The sequence below is a fragment of the Pelophylax lessonae genome, assembly GCF_965119305.1.
Source record: "Pelophylax lessonae genome assembly, chromosome: 6".
NCBI classification, from domain to species: domain Eukaryota; kingdom Metazoa; phylum Chordata; class Amphibia; order Anura; family Ranidae; genus Pelophylax; species Pelophylax lessonae.
In genome coordinates, this window is record NC_138773.1 from 303,367,780 (window position 1) to 303,382,539 (window position 14,760).

Genomic DNA, 14,760 nt, shown 5'->3' on the forward strand with positions numbered 1-14,760 from the left:
ACTTTTCTCATTATTATCTTTGGGTATCTTTTGGAAGCCAGCCTATTCTATCCAATGGGGTTGATTTACTAAACCTGGAGAGTGCAAAACCTGGTGCAGCTCTGTATAGAATCCAATCGGCTTCCAGGTGTTTTCTGTCAAAGTTTTAGTTGAACAAGTTCAAGTTAGAAGCTGATTGGTTTCTATGCACAGCTGCGCCAGATTTTTCTCTCTCCAGTTTTAGTAAATCAACCCCAATGCGTCAGTTGCTAATAACTACATGTACGGTTTTACCAGTCAGATTACCGCATGCATTGGGAAATGACTAGAAATACAACCACAAAATGTAATTCCAAACAAAGAAACTAGTGTCTCATAAACAATATCACATGTTTTCAATGGTAACAGTATTGCAATTATCAAATATCCAAGCAAATAAAACCTCTGTGCAAACAATTGTGTACCTTCTTAATTGTTACCATTGTGTAAGAACTACCTCAACAGGTGCACTCCCACAAATAATGTTCTCACCACTAACCTTATTATTAAAGTAGAACTAAAGTCAAATCTCTCTTTCTCAAGGAAGGGTTATAATCCTCCAGTATTATTTTTTTCTGCCATCTATATCCCATTGGGGAGATTTCCCTTCACTTCCTGTCCCATAGCCAAAACAGGAATTGAGAGGAAATCTCTCAATCTCGGGTTGTCACCAGAACTAGTGTCCCCATTGGAAGATATTCCTTCTATTCCTGTTTGGTGACATCCCAAAATGTTAGATTGCCTCTCACTTTCAGTGATAACAGTAAATAGGACAAATAAAGAGGGTGAATCTCCCTAACAAGGTCACAAAAGGCGATAAAAGCTGACAGGGGTTCTAATCCACTCTATCCAAAACTTAAAAAAAAAAAAACGTTTGCCTTTAGTTGTAGATCAATAACGGTCTACAGTGCTTTGTTTTTCAATTGCATATTCCATGGTTGTCTAGTCTTCAAAATCCTCCCCTCCCAGGCAAAGTAAGACACAAAAAGCTCCAAATAGTGTTTAAAAATGTTAATAAAATCGTATATCAGAAACAATGCATTCACATTAGAAAGAGAGCGGTGCCAACATGAATCACGTGTAAGAAAGGTACCTACGTCCAATCGAAAATGGGAAAAGAAATGGGTTGAGGCTAATGTGGACTTTCATGGTACCATACAAAGGCTTAACCACTTCCCGACCGCCCGCCGCCTTTTTACTGCAGGAAGGGTGGGTCTCCTGCGCAAACTGACGTAGATCTACGTCGGTCGCACCCAGGAAGCTAAGGGGCAAGGCAGCACTGAAGTCGATGCGCGGGTCAGGTGGCTCTAATTGCCGCCTGACACCCGCGATCGCTCCCCGCTGAGAGAGGATGGGCAGCTGTATTAAACACAGCTGACCGTCGTCCTTCCTGGGATGATCACAGAGCTCATGTGATCCTGCTATATAGGATCACATGTCTCTATGGTCATCTCAGAAGCCACGCCCCCCCCCCACAGTTAGAATCACTACCCTAGGCTCACATTTAAACCCTTGATCACCTATACTGTTAACCCCTTCCCTGCCAGTGTCATTTTTACAGTAACAGTGCATATTTTTAGCACTGATTACTGTAGTAATGTCACTGGTTCCCCCCCCCCCCCCCAAAAGTGTCAAAAATGTAAGTTAGGGGTCCGATCTGTCCGCCGCAATGTTGCAGTCCCTCCAAAAATCGCAGATCGCTGCCATTACTAGTAAAAAAACCCAATAAAAATGACATAAATCTTTCCCATAGTCAGTAGACGCGATAACTATTGCGCAAACCAATCAAAATACCCTTATTGCTATTTTTTTTTACCAAAAATATATAGCAGAAAACAAATTGGCCTAAAATGTTAAAAATTTAGATTTTTAAATTTTTGTTTTGAGAATGTCATATAGCAGAATGTGAAAAATATTGTTTTTTTTTTTTTTTTTCCAAATCGTTGCTCTTTATTTGTTTATAGCGCAAAAATTAAAAATCGCAGAGGTGATCAAATACCACCAAAAGAAAGCTCTATTTGTGGGGAAAAAAGGATGTAGATTTCGTTTGGGTACAGCGTCTCACGACCGCGCAATTGTCCGTTAAAGTAACGCAGTGCCGAATCGCAAAATAGGGCCTGGTCATTAAGGGGTAAATCCTTCCGGTCTTAAAGTGGTTACCAAAACATTAGATGTGAATGTGCAATGTATATGTAAAGCGCTGCGTAAATTGACAGCGCTATATAAGAACCTGAAATAAAATAAATTCTGTTTAGGATTGGGAATTTTATTCCAAAGTTTGTTAAAATATACATATATATAAAAATTAGACACAAAGCACTGTGTCCTAAACAATTGGCTCTATAGAATCACAGATGGGGTGACCTTTAGAAGATAACCATTGTCAGTTCTAACAAATACCATCAGTGTTGGGCGCCCGACATGTTTTGCAGGGAGATCACCGCTTCTTCAGGAGCTTATAACATTATAGAGCAATAAACACATTGAGGTGAGGTAACCTGCAGGAAGCCACAAGGTGCAAGTCTGTCCCAGCGAATACGGGAATCCCACACAAAAATCTTTTGTGTTGGATTCCCGCATTTGCCGGTTTAACAAACTTTGGAATAAAATTCAATTTTAAACATAGTGTTTTTGTTAAGCCTTTGTATGGGTACCATGAAAGTCCGCATTAGCCTCAATCCATTTCTTTTCCCCAAAGCATTCCCATTGGCTAGTGCCAGCTTCACTAGCTTAGAATCGCATAATAAAAGGGAAATCCTGTGCAGGTGTTCAGAGATAGGTGCATGAACCCAGATGCGCGGTGCATCCATCCCTGCGTACCTGTCAAACTTGGCTGTATGGGTGAGTCCGTGCAATCGATGTGCTCCTATTCACTTGTATTGGCTCGCTGCATGCAGCTCAGCGATTGCACAGAAAAGTAAATAAGCGCCTCTTTACCCTGTACGGGGCTGAGCGCCCCTGGGAAGGAGCCCTTAATGCTAACGTGTTCCTGTCTGTCACATTTCAGGTGAAATATTATAATGCTGAAGACTATGAGGTGAACAGATTCAATGATGCCATACTGAAATACCAGGTAAGTGCATATTCCAGTATTATTTTGTAATAAAGAGAGAAACAGGAGAGCGCCTCTGAGTGTAGTATAATAAACCCAAAGTATAAAGCACATTAAAATTCACATTAAGGTAGGAGGAATATAGTGAAGCTCTTCGCGGGGAGAAAACCGGCATAGGAATTCTGTAATAGATCATCTATCTCCGTACAGCGTGGTATCTTCAGCGGGGACATAGGCTGCTTTTAGCTCTCAGCTGTGCAGTCCACTGGCAGAGGTGCAGCCCCGGCTGGCATATGACGTCACCGCGGAGCAAGGGACACAATGTGTTTCCGAACATGCGCAAAGCTCTCGCAAAGCATGCGCGCTCCTTTTATCAAGTGGATTATTTTGTAGGCTTTGTTTAGGATTCTGTTTACCCCTAAGCACCGACCGCACGCAACTATGGGGCCTCTCTGCGCTAAGGGGCTGCATATTTTCATGCATTAGTGCCGACATAGCCATGCAGAGAGCGTGTGCCCTGCGCGCCCCCTGCATAGTTACCGGCGGCTCGCGAAAAGCTCCCGATCGCTTCTTGCGATCACGAGTTTTCCAGTCATGGGACAGCCAATTAGGGTGGTCGCAAGCCTCACCTCCCGAAATGCCAAACCCCTTTATGAGCCAGCAGGAGCCGGCGTAAAAGGGGTTTAGTAAGATTAAAGGAGAAGTACAGCCAAAGCTTGTTTTTGCTGTACTTCTTCAATAAATCACAGGAGTGCAGTTCATTCTGCATTCCTGTGACCCAATTTCAGCAGACAGCGGGCTGCACACAGGTCCTTATTTTGATTTGTCAATCTGTTTTCTTCACTGGATTGTATGTTCTTCAGTGTTTTCCTCTCATTTTAGGTGTCGGAGTGGAAGGTTAATGCTACGCTGGCTTTTTTAAATCAGACCCAGAACCTTATCATTGGGCTGGGCCTGTTGGCTGGATCGTTGCTGTGCGCCTACTTTGTCACTGAAAACAAGTTTAAAGTAAGATAAAATACCGTGTCCTTCTGCAATACCGTTGTGTACAAATGGATATCCTCTCTCTGACTTGCTGCTTTCTTGCATATGCAGGTTGGTGACTATGTGCTTTTCGGCACCTATATCATCCAACTTTACACACCGCTCAACTGGTTTGGTACCTACTACAGGTAAGTTGTGCTGAGAAGCCATGAGATAATACAAGGATCAAATGATTTGTTGTAATATTGGTATCTATTTCTAGAGGGACAACATCTTCTGCATGGCTGCAGAGATAACATTAACTATACAAGGGCATACTTACCAAAATTTCCATCCCAGTCCCTGGGACACAGATGGCGCGCCAAAACTCCAGACAGCCCCTCCCCCCTACAGCAGCAGCCTGTTTAACACCTACTTCAAAATGATGTGGGGACTGCCCACTCACAGCCCCTGATCACTGTAATAAATGCCTTATTGAGTTGCGTGCACTGACATAATTTAGGGTAACATTGTGATTGCAGGACATTGGGCAGAACACAGCATCATGGGGACTAAGATCTAAGATTCAGAACTGTCCGGCTAGGGCATTAATATTAGAAATGAGGACATAAAGGGTCAGTCCACTTTTTGGAGGCTTGAGAAGCATTAAACCATCTTCTGTCTCTCTGAGATTCTATTAGCGAGAATTCTTTTGGTGAGATTATGAGGGGTTTCTACTAGTGATTGACCGATATCGTTTTTTTCGTTGCGGATACCGATATTTTGGCCATCGCATATCGGTATCGGCCGATATGGGCCAATATTTTGTACATCCTATGGCAGGGTCCGAGACTAGTCTTCTCCTCCTCCAACCATTAGGTGGTGACTGGTGATGCTCATGTAAGGGTAAAATTATGTCACATACCATAATTCCATTGACAAATGTTAGTGAATATGCCACTCACATATGTACAGCGTGACCACGTGACCTCCAAGATTGTATGCCGGATGGAGCGGTATCACCCGGGTGTCACTTACGGCAAGTGGGTGAGAGACGGATCGGTATCGGGTGGGTGGGAGATGGAGTGGGTGAGGGACGGAGCAGTATCGGGTGGGTGGGAGATGGGGTGGGTGAGGGACGGAGCAGTATCGGGTGGGTGGGAGATGGAGTGGGTCATGTAAGGGTAAAATGATGTCACATAGCATAATTCTGTTGACAAATGTTAGTGAATATGCCACTCACATATGTACAGCGTGACCACGTGACCTCCGAGATCATATGCCGGACGGTGCGGTATCACCCGGGTGTCACTTACGGCAAGTGGGTGAGAGACGGAGCGGTATCGGGTGGGTGGGAGATGGTGTGGGTGAGGGACGGAGCGGTATCGGGTGGGTGGGAGATGGAGTGGGTGAGGGACGGAGCGGTATCGGGTGGGTGGGAGATTGAGTGGGTGAGGGATGGAGCGGTATCAGGTGGGTGGGAGATGGAGTGGGTGAGGGACGGAGCGGTATCGGGTAGGAGATGGAGTGGGTGAGAGACGGAGCGGTATCGGGTGGGTGGGGGATTGAATGGGTGAGGGATGGAGCGGTATCAGGTGGGTGGGAGATGGAGTGGGTGAGGGACGGAGCGGTATCGGGTAGGAGATGGAGTGGGTGAGAGACGGAGCGGTATCGGGTGGGTGGGGGATTGAGTGGGTGAGGGATGGAGCGGTATCGGGTGGGTGAGAGATGGAGTGGGTGAGGGACGGAGCGGTATCGGGTGGGTGGGAGATGGGGTGGGTGAGGGACGGAGCGGTATCGGGTGGGTGGGAGATGGGGTGGGCGAGGGACGGAGCGGTATCGGGTGGGTAGGAGATGGAGCGGGTGAGAGACAGAGCAGTATTGAGTGGATGCCGAACTGAGCGGTATCACCCGGGTATCACTTACGGCAAGTGGGTGAGAGATACCGATCTGCCAGCAGATCTGCTAATGTGGAATTGCTTATATCTTTAATTTGTACATATGTGAGTGGCATATTCAATAACATTTGTAAACGGAATTATGCTACGTGACATAATTTTACCCTTACATGAGCAATATTTGGACTATCGGCCAGTTTCGGGGACGATACAGATATATCGGCAAAAGTCAATATCGGCCCTCGATTTATCGGCCTTGCCGATTATTGGTCGATCCCTAGTTTCTACCATTCTAGCTGGACTTTTTATTTACTGTATATCATAGAGAATTGAATGGGAGGAGCTGAAACACATAAAGATGGACAGAAGTACATAAGACTCCCAATTTGGCAGAAACAAAGTCAGGAATTAGGGCAGGGAGGTCTCACTGTTGGAGTATCCAAGACTTGTATGAGTCTGACTCAACTCACTAGGCTCCAGCTGTAACTAAAATATTACTCTTGTGTGGTTTGGTACTTTAACCCCTTCACGCCAACGATTCCAGGTAACCTGATCGCTGGTAGCCTCTGATTGGCTACCACAGTGATCAGTCACTGTGAAGCCTGCCCCAGGGTTTTTTTATTTTTCTGTGAATGGGGAAGAGGGATACAATGTATCTTTCTCGTTCCTTGCAGAAAGAAAAAACGAAAACAAGAAAGTGTTTAAAAATCAGAACAAAATGTAAAATAAAAAAAGAAAGAAAAATACCTAGATCAAGGTTTGATGTAGGTCAGTGCCAGGGTTAGTGTTTGGGTAAAGTAAGAGTCAAAGGTCAGGGTCAGTATATTTTGGGCAGGATTTTTTTTTTTTTTTAATTATCATCAGTGTCAGTTAGTGTTGGTGTGTTTTAGGCCCCTTTCACTCGATCAGACCAATCAGATCCGCTTGTCCATTTTTCAGGCGGACCTGATCGGGCCACCCATTGTCCTCCTATGGGGAGGTGGATGTCAGCGGACATGTGTATGCTGACACCCGCCTGGCATCCGATCCGACAAGATCCCCTGACATGTTCGCCATCTGTCCAGCTGGTCGGATCGGATGAAAACAGGCTGTCCGTTTTCATCCGATCTCCCCATAGAGGAAAGCGGGAATCTGACAGATCCGTCTCTGCACAGTGAGTGGAGACAAACCTATCATCCGCCTGCTTAGCGGGAATCAGCAGAACTATTCCCGCTGAGCAAGAGGAGTCCGTCAATACGGATCTGCTCTGTGTGAAAGGGGCCTTAGGCTACATTCACATGTTAGCGTAGCGGACCATGGACAAAATCGTGGGTCGCATGATGCCCAAAAAAGGTACAAGAGCTTCTTTGGGGCGTCATGCGGCCCACAATTTTGTTTGCTCGATGTTACTGCTATTCGGCAGGCGGAAATCGCTGCAACATCGCACAGTGTTTGGGGTGCCATTGCAAATCAACGGCAACGCACAGGCGTCCCGCGATTTGCAGTGATTTCCGGATCGCGGACAGAATCGCGGTGATTCTGTCCGCTACGCTAACATGTGCGCATTTTTCTTTTTTTTTTTTTTTTTTTCCTAAGGCTACGTTCACTGTTAGCGTAGCTGACAGCAGGCAGAATCACCAAGATTCTGCCTGCGATCCGGAAATCATTGCAAATCGCAGGACGCCTGTGTGTTGCCATTGATTTGCAATAGCACCCCAAACGCTGTGCGATGTTGCCGCGATTTCCGCCTGCCGAATCGCGGTAACATCGCGCAAACAAAATCGCGGGTCGCACGATGCCCAAAAAAGGTACAAGTGCTTCTTTGGGGCGTCATGCGGCCCGCGATTTTGTTTGCTCGATGTTACCGCTATTCGGCAGGCGGCAATCGCGGCAACATCGCACAGCATTTGGGGTGCCATTGCAAATCAACGGCAACGCACAGGCGTCCCGCGATTTGCAATGATTTCCGGATCGCGTGCAGAATCGTGGTGATTCTGCCCGCTGTCCGCTACGCTAACATGTGAACGTAGCCTTAGGAAAAAAACAAAAAAAAAAAAAAATGCACACTATTGCTTCTGGGTTGTACTACGGGTACAAACAACAAATAACATCCACATATGTGGTATCGCTGCGATTGTCAGGAGCAGGAGAATTTATTTTGGGTTGTCCTTTGGTGGGAGGTTATGGTAGTAACAAGAAATATATAGCTAAATTAAAAAAAAATGATTTTTTTTTTTACTATTTTGGGCCAGATATCTTTTGATAATAAAAGAAAAAAAAATCAGGAGGTAGCCACAACTATTTACTACCAAATAAAATCCAAATTTGTCCTGAAAAAAAAAAAAAAAACGGTATATAATTTTTTTTTTTTTCTTTTTTCTGTGAATGGTGAAGAGGGATACAATGTATCTTTCTCGTTCCTTGCAGAACGAATAAACGAAAACAAGAAAGTGTTTAAATATCAGAAAAAATGTAAAATAAATATGAAATAAAATAAAAAAATGAAGAAAGTTAGGTACCAGTGGTCATGTTGGAGGTAAAAGCATTGCTTGTGCTGGAAAAAGTTTAGGTAAGTTGTAGGTAGGTAGATCCAGTAAATGCTGGTTATAAACAGAAAAGAAGAGCAGCGGTGTTCTGAGTGTAGCATCAAAACATAGTGACTGAGTGAGAATGAACAGCATGTAATACGCCATTTATTGATAGTTTTTTATTATGATGCAGGTTAAGTGACACTTTAAAGTAAAACTAAATACAAAAATTTTTTATTTTTTTTTTAGTTTTGGATGGAGTGGAGAGGTATTAGAACACCTGTCAGTTTTTATTGCTGTCTGTGCCCCTGTTAGGAAGATTCCCCCTCTCTATTTGTCCTGTTTACCATTATCATCAAAAGTGAAAGTAAAAAAAAAAATCCAAAATTTTGGGTTGTCCCCAGAAGTCTAAAGTGGGGTACACACTAGCAGAAAATCTGCCGAAAATTCCGTCCGAGGTAAAATCGTACGATTTTCGGCTAGTGTGTACACAACTTTCAGCAGCCGATGCCGACATTTTCAACAAAAAAAAAAACTGAGGGACAAACACCAAACTTTTTATCGTCTATCCCCAGATGACCAATTTTCGTTTAATGTATATGCAGTATGTCCGCGAAAAATAAGATACGAAAGACCGCGCATGATCTGAAGTTGCTGACAACCCGGAAGTCTAGGAACAAATGTCCCAAAAAAAAAATCGGACGAGAAATTTCGTGAACATTTTATGCGCTGTCAACTAAAAACGGTAATGACCGCTGAGCATGAGAGAGAAAAATCAGAGGATATTTCGTCCGATTTTCGTCAAGTGTGTACGAGCCTTTAGAGGGTAAATCTTCCAATTGGGACACTAGTTCTGGGACCCGGGGTTCCCCAAGGAATTCCCCCAATTTGCAGGGATTTCCTCACACTTCCTGTTTGGCTATTAGACCGGAAGTGAAAGGAAATCTCCACAGTGAGACACAGAAGGTTAAAAAAAAATCTTAAAGGGATTCCAACCTTCCCTTGCTCTATTCAAAATGAAAAAGTTTTGCCTATAATTCTACTTTAGGTTCACATACAGAGTACTGTACTATTGTTTCATTCTCAAACGATGAAGCCGGCAGTGGTACGTCTCCTGAAACATATTGGCTTTGCATACAATTTATCATTAAAAAAAACTTGTATTTGGTCTGGAACATTACTGTGTGTGCTGCAACTATGAATTCACTCAGAGATTTGAAGAATTGAATGTCTGACCTCTTCTTGTTCATGTTACCTGGATATTTTGCTGATCTAATGGATTCAATACTTCCAGTCCCTGACCCAGAATAAGTGTACAGAATGCTAGCAATGGCAACCTAAGTAAATCTTTCTGTATGGTTTCCTTGGATTGCTGATACATGTCCGATGTTATGCAGATTAGAGTTCCGAAGAGAGAGAGCAGCACGAGAGAAGTCCGGGAGTGGGTCAGATGAGGGTCTAGGGAGGAAGAAAGGTGTTTGTAGGGGGAGCAGAGATTCCATGTGAGTGTCTGTGTTGCTGAAAATGTTTATCTGTCTGTTACAGGATGATTCAGAATTCATTCATCGACATGGAGAACATGTTTGACCTCTTCAGTGAAGATCTGGAGGTGAGCAGCTTTTATGCATCTGTTGTACAATCTCCTATAGATCCATCAATAACTATGTAGACAATAAAAGTTGCACTCATAAACATAAATGTAAACAAGCATGTGTCAGATCAATGAGCTGTCTGGGCATTAATGGGGGTGGGAGACCAGATCATGGCTTCCAACACCATCTTTACGCTGATGACACCCAAATCTGTTTACTCCTCACCTCACTCCTTCAGTCTCCATTCGCATTACTAACTTACAGTACTAACTGACATATCAGCATGGATGTCGCACCACTTCCTTAAACAAAATCTCTCTAAAACTGAGCTGGTAATATTCCCCCCCCCCCCCCGACCGTGCCCCCCTCCATGACTTTTCCATCAAAATCCGTAATGCGCCATCAATTTCTCCCCTCATGCCTGGGTACTGGGTGTAATCCTAGACTCTCACCTATCCTTTCAGCCCCAAATCCAGTAGTTGTCAAAAGCTTGTAGACTTCACCTCCGTAACATCTCTAAAATTCGCCCCTTTTTAACAAAATCACCAAGCTACTCATTCACTCCCTTGTTTTCTCTCGCCTCGACTATTGCAATTCCCTTCTCATTGGCTTACCTCTCCATAGTCTCAGTGTCTGCCACCCCTCTCCGCCAATTCCTACACTGGCTCCTAATCGCCCAGTGAACTTAAATTCAAAATACTAACCACAACATACAAAGACATTCATAATGCTGCCCCGAGCTACATCATAAATCTTGTCCCCAAATATCACCCAAACCATCCTCTCTGCTCCTCTCAAGACCTCCTACTCTCAAGCTCCCTTGTTTCCTCCTCCAATGCCTGTCTCCAGGATTTCTCCAGAGCCTCTCCCATCCTCTAGAACTCTCTACCTCAATCTGTCCAGCTATCCCCTACTCTAGCTGCCTTCAGGCAATCCCTAAAAACTCCTCTATTCAGGGAAGCCTATCACTCCTCCAACTAATCTTTTACCACTTCTCATTCACCACCGTTACAACCTTTTGTACTACCTGCCCCACCCTATTAGATTGTAAGCTCTTCTGAGCCGGGCCATCTTAATCCTTTTGTATTTTATTGTATTGTAACTGTATTGTCTCCCTTTTATATTGTAAAGTGCTGCCTAAACTGTTGGCACTTTATAAATCCTGTATAATAATAATAATAAAATAACCGCTGCTTCGAGAACTCTGCATCCAGAGCCGCTTGTGGAAGGCACTGTGGAGCTGGTAGGACTCGCCGCTGCGTACCGATGCCAAGTGAATTTGCAGCAGTGTTGCCAACCTACCAGATTGAAATTTACTGACACAACATGCAAAATTTACTGGCCAGCTAACTTTTTACTGGCATTTGCAAAAGTTACAAAATTAGTTTTAGGTGCAGATTTTAGTATTTAGGCTACAAACAAGTACAATATGCAATTAGCAATGTGATTTAAGGGAGATATTAAGGCAAAAAACATTTTTTTTATTTTAATTCAATATAGTAAGTAAGAAGCTCAGGGACAGGGACAGGACTCGGGGGCAAGAATTTAGAATGGGCAGCACACACACATGAAATTGACTCTCACAGTGACACCGACAGCAGTGTGCAGCAGCACAGATGATGATGACACCTCTCAAACATGACATGTCCCTTCCTGAGCCACAGTGACAGTCTCCCTCGCCACGTCAGGCGGTACCTTTATTCTAACTCCAGTCCAAACAGCACTGACAGTCCCGCTCCTTGCTTGCCTTGCTCCCTTTCCGCAGACCTGCACACGAGGTTCTGGCCACTCTGCTTGGCTCCCTTGCACCATGACATCACATGACACACTTGGCCACCGCCTCCACCAGATGTCGCACCGGCGCCTCTTGAACACACTGTAGCAGGCACTCGAATGGTCATGGCAGGCTCCGTAACTGCGCATGCGCAGTGCCGAGCGTCACAGCCATATTTTACTGCCAATCTTTTTCTGTCACTGGCATTTATTAGCAGGAGAAAAGTGCCAGTTTTTTAGTGGCCGCCAGTAAAAATTCCCCTCAGTTGGCAACACTGCAATGCAGGAGTGCGGCTCCATTCATGCTTATAGAACACAGTTTTCTATGTGCCCTTGTGTTGAGCCTGCGTTGATCTATGCAGATCAACGCACCTAATGTGGCAGACTTGTTAGGCCCCTTTCACACTTGCGTACCGTTCAGATCCGCCTGCCAATTTTTCAGGCGGATCTGAATGGGTGCCCCATGCATCTCTATGGGTCATCGGATGTCAGCAGAGACATGTCCGCTGACATCCGATCCTCTCTGTCAAATCTGGAAGGGTGGAAACCCTATTTTCCATCCGTCTGACGGATCCGATCTGATCGGATGAGACTGGACAGGCGGTCCATACTCATCTGATTCCCCCATAGAGGAGAGCGGGGATCTGACACCTCCGTCTCCGCCTGCTCCGTCGATCCCCCGCTGAGTAGCATGGCTCCTGTCGACGGAACGGTGCTGTGTGAAAGGGGCCTTCGGGCCTGTTCACATCTGTGTGCTTTTACCATGCTAAAATGCACCTTTCCAGCTACTCAAAAGCACATGCAAAATATCCCCTTTAAATGCTATGTAACTGTTCACATCTGTGTGCTGCGGTGCGCTGTGCTTTTGAAGAGTCCTGCTTGCTGCACCTTCAGTGCGTTTTGTAAAAAAATGCTTCAAAAATGCACATTCCTTCGTAGTCAATAGTAGAGCACCGAAAAAAACACAACACACCTTTTGTGCGTTTTTTGAGTCATATGTCTGTTTTTCCCAGCTGACCAGGGATGAAAACTCACGAAAGACGCATTATGCGTTTTGTTTAATTTTTATAAAATGCACCCAAAGCACATTAAAAATGCGATATGTGATTTAAACAAAAAGCATATCGCATTTTACAACACACAGATATGAATTGGCCCTCCAAGTTTAGCCTGAACATGGTTGATTGCGCTGGCTAATTGCTGTCTTGTTTTTGTCTGTACTCCACAGGTGAAGGATTTGGTGAATGCTGACCAGCTGAGGTTTCGCACTGGCAAAATTGAGTTTGAAAATGTCCATTTCAGCTATACAGATGGGTACGGGTAGAACATATCCCAGTGTGGGGTTAAAGCACAGATCTTTATGTATTACACTTTGTATAATAGGAAAAGGAATTGCTTTTTACACACTTTATTTGCTCAGCAAGCTGTAGGGACTTGGCTTACTGGGGGTTATTTACTAAAACTCGGGAGTGCAAAATCTGGTGCAGCTCTGTACAGAAACCAGTCCGCTTCCAGGTTTTATTGCCAAAGCTTAAGGCCCCTTTCACACGGGCGCACCACCCAACAGAGTCTGTTCTGCTCAGCGGAGGATCGATTCACCGATCCCCCTTGAGCAGGCGGATGACAGCTCCGTCTCCACTCTGTGTGCAGAAACGGAGCTGTCAGATCCCTGCTGTCCTCTATGGGGAGATCGGATGAGAACGGGCCGCCTGTCCGTTCTCATCCAATCCCATCCCATCCAATCCTCCAGACGGATGGAGAATAGGGTTTCCATCTGTCCGAATTTCACGGACAGGATCAGATCAGAGAGCAGCGGGTGTCAGCGGAGATGTCTCTGCTGACACCCGCTGCCCCATAGAGATGCACGGAGCATCCGATCAGGTCCGCCTGAAAAACTGACAGGCAGATCGGATCGCCCGTATGAAAGGGGCCTAAGGCGCTTTTCACACAGGCGGACCGTTCAGATCCGCCTGTCCGTTTTTTTGGCAGATCTGAACGGTCCCCCCATGCATCCCTATGGGGCATCGGATGTAAGCGGAGACATGTCCGCTGACATCCGATCCGTCAAATCTGGACGGATGGAAACCCTATTTTCCATCCGTCCAGCGGATCGGATGGAATTGGATGAGAACATTGCATGGTTAGCACAGTTGCTTCTCCTGAGCTGAAGGTTTTTTTTTTCGTTCAGTTTTTCTGGGTTGACCTAGTAGTGTGTACTAGGCTTTAGAGAGGGAGAACCATTGGGAGAACATAGGGGTACGGTCTCTGCCATTCCAGCACTGGACTCAGTCACATGTGCTCACAAGCTCCAGCCGCCTGTTGCGGATCCTATTGTACTTGGCGGAACAACCGCTGTGTGTATATATAAGCTTCTTGTAATGAAGCATGGTATTAATTTCAGCAACTCATGCCTTGGCCTGTATTCATATTCGTGCTACATTCTAATTTTCCTGGCACTAAAAAGCGTTTACTGTAACAACTTTGTTTAGTATTTATCAGCATCTGGATCTAGGAATATACCTAAAATACGCTGTTTAGCACCAGGGGCGAATCTGTTTGGTCATGTAGAAAATTAACCACTTTGGTCCAATATCCTTAAATTACCAGGCAGGTCCACAAATGGTAAAAAGTAACACTGGCTGTAGAACACTGTGGGCAATGGGGACTCTGAGAGGAATGGTAGATATACGAATAGGGGTCAAGTAGGCCCTATGTAAGATATGAAGTGGTGCGAGTCTGTCAGACAGTTTAGGAGAGGCTAATTTACAAGATATCTCATCCCATTTCTCGTCCTATAGTTCCCATATTTTCTGGTAGTGGTAAACCGTACTCTTGTGATCATACTCTTCCCGTGAACTTCACACACCTCGCATAATTACTTGCATGGGGTGAGAGGTGTAGCGGACTGCGGGTGGGCACACCAAGGCGAGATATCGTTCCCTATCCATCTTAGATGG

The 14,760-nt window shown here is 45.0% G+C and overlaps 1 protein-coding gene across 1 annotated transcript in view; it reads left to right on the forward strand.

Annotated features, from left to right (window-relative positions):
• ABCB6 (ATP binding cassette subfamily B member 6 (LAN blood group)) overlaps positions 1–14,760 on the forward strand; it is a 68,899-nt gene that overhangs the window by 38,202 nt on the left and 15,937 nt on the right. Inside the window, exons 8-12 of the mRNA XM_082260955.1 lie at positions 3,026–3,091; positions 3,953–4,078; positions 4,166–4,242; positions 9,984–10,047; positions 13,032–13,117. Coding sequence (XP_082117081.1) covers positions 3,026–3,091; positions 3,953–4,078; positions 4,166–4,242; positions 9,984–10,047; positions 13,032–13,117 — 419 coding nt within the window. The remainder of the gene's footprint in view (positions 1–3,025; positions 3,092–3,952; positions 4,079–4,165; positions 4,243–9,983; positions 10,048–13,031; positions 13,118–14,760) is intronic.